The sequence below is a fragment of the Telmatherina bonti genome (assembly GCF_933228915.1).
Source record: "Telmatherina bonti genome assembly, chromosome: 12".
Lineage (NCBI taxonomy): Eukaryota > Metazoa > Chordata > Actinopteri > Atheriniformes > Telmatherinidae > Telmatherina > Telmatherina bonti.
In genome coordinates, this window is record NC_136610.1 from 22,203,622 (window position 1) to 22,212,469 (window position 8,848).

General features: G+C 38.9%; 1 protein-coding gene across 1 annotated transcript; it reads left to right on the forward strand.

Moving 5' to 3' along the window:
* Positions 1 to 5,645: 5,645 nt before the first annotated feature.
* On the forward strand, positions 5,646 to 8,848 carry f9a (coagulation factor IXa; the record flags this gene model as incomplete). Its single annotated transcript, XM_079250083.1, is given in 10 exon segments — positions 5,646 to 5,660; positions 5,662 to 5,773; positions 5,853 to 6,040; positions 6,122 to 6,146; positions 6,388 to 6,501; positions 7,084 to 7,218; positions 7,310 to 7,453; positions 7,553 to 7,623; positions 7,727 to 7,850; positions 8,259 to 8,848. Coding segments are annotated over 10 exon segments (1,518 nt in total).

Consider the following 8,848-nt stretch of genomic DNA (forward strand, 5'->3'; position numbering starts at 1 on the left):
TATTGTTTCTCACTGCTCACATGTTCCCTCTGTACTCCTGTTCTCTGACTGGAAGAGGCAGATGGCTGCTCATGCTGGGCTTGGCTCTGTTAGAGGGTTTTTCCTATTAAAAGGGAAATTTTCATCCCTGCTGTTGTCAGGTGCTGCTCAGGAGGAAATTGTTGGGTTTCTCATTGCCAGGTTTTGACCTCTTAATGTAAAGTACCCTCAGTTGACTTGTGTATATATTAGTATCTTAATTAGAGCAAGGAGTTAAAAGTGTTATTCATGTGAGGATCATGCTGCCTAAGGTGGCCACGTTCAGTCAGTCAGTGTCTGGAAGTGGCCTTTAAAGGGCCTGTGGATCTGCACATACTGGCATTTTGGCCATTTGCTGTTTGTTTGCTTGTTTGCTTGTTTGTGAGAGTTGATTTGTATCATCTCTAGTTTACTAGATTGGTCTTGTAGGGTAGAGTTTCTGTTCAGGTGGCATCTTTTTCTCCTGTTTATGTTGAAGTTCAGGTAGATAAGAAGTTGGTCGTTATTCTTTTATCATTTGGTGGTTAGATCTGTTGTCCTTTTATTTTGTAGGTAGGAGTGTTCTGTTTGTTTTGCTTTTGGCTGGAGTTCATAAATGTAACTGACTTATGACTACCTCCACATTGTCATCTTCTTTAGTTGTTACTCGCTTATTCACATGGGCCTGCAATTGTGATGTAACACACCTATAATGCCAAATAATAGAAGAAAACAGAATTTACAAAAATCACAACACAAAGAAAAAACTACGTGTTTGAAAAGAAGCAGGAAGAGACCTGCAGGACCTATTGAGTCCTACCCCTTCTCTATAACGTTTGATAAAGACTTAATAAGATGAAAAATAAAATGTGACTTTGGTCAGGCCCACTCTGTTAATATATTTGAGGGATCCACAAGGTGGCAGTGTCACTTATTGTAGATTGGCAGCTTCATAAAGGAAACTTGCGTGCAGGTAATAAATGTTGCTGTTGAGAGGTATGGTATTCAGACACATTTTCTGGCCACTCAAATGCACAATCATTCTACAGATGTGATGCTTTGTGGAGCGGAGAAATATTTGAACTAGTGTGGAACAGTGTGGTGGGGCATTAAACAAACCAAATGACAGCACACAAAAAAAACTGAGGTCTGAGACTGCAACAGGTGGCAATGCATCTAAACCTGTTCATTCATTGTTCAGCAGATTGTAATGATCTTATGGGTGCGAATGCTGAAAGCCTTAGGTACACATATTACCATCAGATTGTCGTTTCGATATCTAATTTCACCCTCAGATTCGACTCAACCACCACAAAAGTGTGTTTTGATCAGGAGCAGTGTGCTGCGACCTCTGTTGACCTTTCAGCAGAGGTAAGCCAAACAGTCAGAAAACCTTTATATGGATGTCTTATAAGTGTGGCTTTTGCTGAGAAAAACATTGAAATGATTAATCATTTGACTGCCCTTTGTCAGAAAGAAAGTCCTACTCTCACTGAGAGGACAAGTAACAACTGAACTGTGTTGCAATCTCTATCTGAAGAGAACAGGGCTTATTTATAAAGACACTTGGAAAGAAAATGTTGAACTACCTGTAAGATGCAGGAACATGGAGGTTAATTAATTCTTGTTTCTCTGATCTATTTTTGAAAAATCCCCCCATTGTCATTGTGTGGAAGTTGTGCTACCATTAAATGCTTCATTCACTACACAAGATGATATTCAACCGCTCTGTCTCTATAAATACTGGAGAAAAAAAATTTAAAAAAACTTATAAAAAAGATCATCCAAACAGAGCATCAAGTTCAAGTTTTGTTTTGACTGGATGTTGGCATTTGTGTCTGTGTTGCTGTTCAGCCCGAAGCTTCTACTATGACTAAATACCACAAAAGCAGAACTCATTGAACAGGGAGTCGGTCTCTGTCCGCGTTGAGAGCTTGAGCTCACCTTGGTCTTATTTTAGTTATAGTAAATACAGAGAAATATTTACAAAGATGAGTGTGTGGATTGTCCATATCTGTTTTGACAGCCAGCATTTCTCCATAGTAATGCATTCCTTTTGAGGTGTCTTTTATGCCTGAACCATGTGAGTCATTTGTAGACAGGTCTGTTCAGACTGGGAGCCTTAAATATTGAGTTTTTTTGTTTTAACAAGTGGTAGTAGTAAAACAAGGTTCGTTCTTTTCCAAACCAGTGTATTTTCCTAACTGTAACCAAGCAGGTAAGAAATAAAATATAATAACATGAAGTCCTCACTGGTGATTTGCCATTCAGATTATTCCCCACAAATCACTTTTCTTTTCTTTTGAGCTTTACAAATATTCTGGTTGGCTACAGCAGAAGAAGGTTCGACCACAGCGAAAGAAAAGGCCCTCACATATGACAACATGTCATTATTTATGGAATAAGGTCTGAGCTGCCTGAACTCCTCACAACCCAGGAGATACGGCGCAGTAGCAATCAATAGCACTGAGCAAGCATCAGAGTTTTTTATTATCTGCAAGGCTCTGACTTGATCTCCAACTGTAATGAATAATCTAATTGGAGTCGACACAGACTCCCAACTGTGTGGTGCTTCCAAAGACAGAGACAAGACAGAGATGTCAGAGGGATCCTCTTAAATCGATAGTCAGTAACAGAGTATTTCACTTTTGTCATGATTTGGGTTTTTCTGTGCTTTGTTTTTGGGCTTCCTGTTTTATTTTGTAGTTTTTCCTGTCTTGGTTCTTGGTTAGCTTCTTAGATTTCCTGTTCATTGATTTGGTTCAGCTGGGTTCATTTAGTTCATTTGTTTCACCTGTTTCTCGTTCGGTTTTTCCTGTGTATTTATACCACTTATGTTCACTCATTGTTTGCTGGATCATTTTGTATCTCAGTTAGTTTGTCTGTTCTTAGTTTCCTGGGTTAAAAATAAATCAGTCTTGAACCTGCATCCCTGTTCCCTCGTCTCTGCGTTTGGGTCCACACCACATCTCCATTGCTTTCGTGACAACTTTCTTCTCTTCATTCATGTATCAACTTCGCCAATCTCAAACCGTCAAGTACTGTAAATCCGCTCTACACATCGGTCATCACCTCAGTTAGAATAACTAAACCCATTTTTATATTTTCCCCTGCACCTTCTACAGGATGATAAGCCCAGTCAATGGCATGCAACCACTCTGCTATTTAACCAGGCTGCGAGACTATGTGGAAAGTATGTTACTGTGATTATCAAGTCCACATTCTCTCCATGAGGCTCAGCAGCAGACTTAGATTTAGAAATATGACTCAACAAATGTGTTGCTGGGTGTGCAACCTTTTTGTGTTTGCACAACTCATAAGAACAGATCAGCCTATTATTTATTCATTGACAGTCTGCAAAAAATACTGTAAATAACTATTTACTATTTTACTCTTGCAATCCTGAGTAATAAAGAATGAGAAGCGTTTGCCCTGAGTAGACAGTGTTAATTACTCAAGTATGAATTATTCAGCCTCTTGAATGATTCAGTGAAAGAAAAACTATTGGCTTGTAGTCAATAGTTGCCAACACTTGAGATGACTTTAGACTCCCACTGGGGGGATTCCAGACCGATTGATGGGTTCCAGCTTATACACCAGACCAGAAAATGACACCAGAGTTAAATCTTTGGCTGGCATGCTGAATCAGCATCCCACACCTCTGACTGTATCACTGTCTGGAGTATTGATTTACCATACTGAGTGATGATAAAAGAGTTAAAGGGCAGGAAGAAAAAGTTTTATAAGTTTAAATAAAGTCATTTAACCTGTTGTTGTCTTAGAGAATGATCCTGATTAACAACTTATATTTGGTTCATAATATACTTCAGGCCAGAATGCATTGCAATGGCTGTCTACTGTGAAATGATAAAACCAGAGGTTTAAACCTACACAGGATGTGCTAATCTCATTATTTTCAATGTGCAACAACCTACAACCTGTAAAACCCTTGGTTTGGCTAATGGTCTTACTCTTGCACTTACCATAAGATGATACCTTAGTTTAATTTTTACTTTAGTTGAAATAGCCCAAACTCTTTTATAAAGTTTTTTTTTTTTTCATTTACGGCATCAAGAATCACAACACACCATGTTTAAATGATCAAACAACAAACCATTAAAGTTCAGTTTGAAATAAATTGAATTTATTTGGTTCTTTTTTAACAAGCAAAGCTGAAGATCATTTCTTGAACAGAGTCACTTGAGATAATAAACATGGTTCAGTCAGTGTTTTTAACTTGAAGTATGTTCTTTTCAGTTTAAACACACGTTTGGTGAATGGGGGAAAAAAGCCAATTGTTAATGAAGCTCCAGTACTATTAATCTCCATGGCAACAGATGGCTGCAGAGTAGAGCTTCTGTTTCAGTCCAGCAGAGGAACATATAGCATGTGTGAAAATCAATAAGTATATACTGGAGACAGTGATTAACACGATTATATTGTCCATGTTCATCATTCAGCAGCCTGGAATGTGGCTGAAAATTAAACCTTGAATTGTTTATTCAGCTGAAACATCAAACTTATTTGACTACTGACGCATAAGGATTTTCAGATCCTTCATTGTGATGAGTACAGTTTGATTGAATTTTATATATATATATATATATATATATATATATATATATATATACACCACCAGTCAACAGTTTGGACACACACACACACACATATATATATATATATATATATATATATATATACACCACCAGTCAACAGTTTGGACACACACACACACACACACACACACACACACACACACACACACACACACACACACACACACACATATATATATATATATATATATATATATATATAAAGATGAAGTTTTATCGCTTGCTCAGGCTTACTGTTCTGAGGTGCATGCACACCATCTTGTGGTGCAAAGCTCAAAGTGCACTTTTGTCAACTAAAAAGTTTTCTAGCCTTCAGATCAGTCCAAAGAGGTTTTTCTTAACAAAAGGTTTACTAAACTTCATCGATGCAATATCAGATCAATTCAACTTATTTAATTTCACTCATGAAGCTGAGATATTTACTATGTTAAAGTTATTTTTAATGTAACTCAAAGAGGCACTGTTATCCTTTTTCATGTGTAGTCTTTAACTTGTTGACTTCTTTGTCTTACAATGCTGTTAAAACAAAGTATCCATGAAAAACAGAAGATAGGCAAACTTAATTTCAAGACCTCCTTGTCTTTGGCTGATTGAACCATGATGAAACTAAGGTGGTAGAAACTTGGTCAAAATGCCACAATTTCATCAAGCCAATGCTTGAACCATCTGTTCAGTCGGATGGTTAGGTGCTGAAAATCTGGAATGTGAAAAACAAAACAAAACAAAACGCTGTGACAGCAGGAGTAAAATTCAGGTCATGAGTCATGTAGACAAACTGTTGTTAAACCCACTCACATCATTTTTGGTGCGCCATACATGGAGCTGAAAGTGTGATTTTCCAGCTTTGACATAGTTGGTCAAATTATCTTCCAAATCATCCTCCTTTTATGTCTGCACTTTAGGTTTATTTAAGGATCAACACAAGTTATCTCGTTGAAACCTCTTCTCTTGTGTGTGGAATGTTGACACGCTGGTTTTCCCGACCATCAGATTGTTTTCGCTGAACAAACATGGAGAAAATTGAGAGTGAACATGTGCAAACTCAGATTTGTACTTTGGAGTGATGGTCCAGAGTGTGTCTTACAGGATGTCACGGACAGTTGGAATAGCACTAGTTTTGTTGTTTTTGCTGCATTTGGACTTCCAGCTTGGCTCTGGAGGTAAGATTTTCCCTGATGTTCATGGATTATTGTGATGAAGACAGCTGCAGCACTCAAACAGAAGCTATTTCCTCTCTAGCCCCTTCTCCAGGCACTGGCTCTTTGTTTCTCTCCGGTCCAACAGCTGACGGTGTCCTGCAGAGACACAAACGTTACAACACTGGCTTCTTTGAGGAGCTGCTAGAGGGCAACTTGGAGCGAGAATGTTTAGAGGAAAAATGTGACCTGGAAGAGGCGAGAGAGACCTTTGAGAATGATGAAAAGACAGTGTGTATTTGGTCCTTTTGGTGTAAATAACTAATTATCTTTGTTGTTTTTTCTCATTAGTGACTTTATTTTGTGTTTTAGATGGAGTTCTGGGTGGGATATATGGGTAAGGGTAGATTAAAAGTGTTATTTTGTCATCAGAAATAAACTAGAGATTCTGCATGCTATTGTACAGCTGAATATTTTGGTATTCTTAACTTTAAAACTAAAGGAAAAAATGTATCTTTATCTGGTAAAAGAAAGTTGCATTTTTGTTTGAATCAAGCAATGCTTCTGAAGTACATTAACTTATACAATAAGTGTTATTGATGACTTTGAGTCAATGTCCCATATTTGGATGTCTACAGACGGCAATCAGTGTAAGTCAAGTCCATGTCTGAACCAGGGGTCATGTGAGGACCATCTGGGCTACTACACCTGCATGTGTGGACCTGGCTTCACTGGGATGAACTGTGAAATTGGTGAGTGCATGTCCTACTTTTGGATCAAACAAAATTAGATTTGTTTGCCTGCATGACCCAAATTAGTTGACAATATGATATCCAAGATTTAACAGCCAGATGCTTTTCTCATGTTTCCAAATTTAATCTGTGTCTCACATCAAGCACCAATCCACTTTTAAGTTCCAAATTTAGATTGTCTTTCTTGATCGTCTAAAAACAGCAGCTAAAGCTTCTTTGTGGTGAGTGTTGATCGCATCGAACAGAATAAGCATAATTTGACAGTCACCAAGGAACCATTAAAGATCATGTTCACATTTTCTCTTAGAGCTGTTCATCCTGTCCATACTGGTCTTTAAGAGACGCCTTCTCTGTGCTTTGTGTATGTTGCCATTTTCTCCATGGGAGATAAACAAACAAAAGACAAACAAGCCTATTTTAATCATTTTAGTGCCATGTCAATGTTTGAGACCAACTTCTATAGTTGTTTTAAATATATTATTATTGGGTCATCCAAGGTTTGAGCAACACAATGTCATTTAGTTCATCATAATTATTCAGAAAATGAGAATAACTTAGTCTCTGGGCTGTTTTTATCCTCAGTCATTGCAAAAAGATGTGATGTGAACAATGGAGATTGCATGCATTTCTGTGACTCTATGGAAACTTTTGGAGCAAAATGCTCCTGTGCAACAGGATACAGGCTGATGAAGGATGGGGTCAACTGTGAAGCAGAAGGTCTGGATAGTGAAATCTCCAATAAACATCATAGTTATTATGACTTTGAATACTTGTTTGACAACTTAGATCATATTTCTCTCATCACTAGTTGAATTTCCTTGCGGCAGAACTGCACTGACTGAAAGCAACACATTCAGAAGATCTCTCGTCATACCTGAGGATGAAAGCGTAAAGCACAACTCTTCACTGACTAACATGACCTCTACTGCAGCCCCTTCCTCAACACCAGCCAGTACCACAGACAAGTTTCTCACCACAAATCATTCTATTGTGAAACGATTTAGAAAGAAACTTTCTCTGTTGGCACACAATATCTCTGAAATCCCCTCAGAAGAGCCGCCTAAGACTTTAAAACGCATTGTTGGCGGGAGGGAGGTCCTTCCAGGAGAGATCCCATGGCAGGTGATGTATTGAAACACAAGTGTAAGAGACACATGTAGGAAGTATGGTGTTATGTGTTTGGCTTTACCTCTCATAGCTATGTTCATGTTCTCTTTCTTTTCAGGTGGCATTGGTAGCTCATCCCAGTGGTCGTTTATTCTGTGGGGGCTCCATCCTCAAAGAACGCTGGATTATCACCGCTGCTCATTGCCTCGTAGGCCAAAAGACGTCCTTCTTGGTCAGAGTGGGTAAGAGTCACAGTATGATGACATGATGGAGCTTTTGATTGCCAGCATATATCAGTTCACAGAAAGTCAAAGATCAACTGTTTCCATAATATGATGCTTCAGTCTATGAAAAAAAGGAAAGAAAACAGTTTGCTTTACTTTCTCACACACAGCATGTTTGTTTTCGGTTTGAGTTTTTTGAGCTTACATGAACTTTTGTTTGAATTAATATCACCGTTGTCTGCTTTATTACTCTCTTTAACAATGCAGAACAATAGAAAATCAAAAAGTTATTGCAGTGTTGCTGTAGTTTATGTGTCAGACTGTAACAAGATGCTTCACTTGCCTACTTCACAAGGGAAGGCAAACATAACAGTTAAGTTATATTTAGGAATTTGTCCCACTTACATCTGATATCTCTACATCCAGGTGAGCATAACATTTTCATTAATGAAGAAGCAGAGCATGGCTATGAGGTGTTGGAGCAGCACATACATCCACGCTACAATGCAAGTCTAAGCTTGTACAACCATGACATTGCCATGCTCCATCTGAAAAACCCCATTGCCTTCTCTGCAACGGTGCGGCCCATCTGCATCGGGCCCATGGCTTTCACTGAGGCCTTGGTGAAGATGTCATCGCCCGCTACAGTCAGCGGCTGGGGGCGCATGCGCTTTCTTGGATCCACAGCTAACACATTGCAGAAGGTTGAGGTTCCCTTTACAGACCGCACAGAGTGTAAACACAGCAGCAACGCCAGGATCACACCAGTCATGTTCTGCGCGGGATACTACAATGAGGAAAAAGATGCTTGTCAGGGTGACAGTGGAGGTCCTCATGCAAACAGCATTCATGACACATGGTTCCTGACAGGGATCGTAAGCTGGGGGGAGGAATGTGCAAAAGAAGGGAAATATGGTGTGTACACCCGGATGTCTGTTTATTACCGCTGGATAAACCATGTTATGGGGATAACTAAACACAGACTAGCATCTGATGTGGATGAACCTGAATACTGA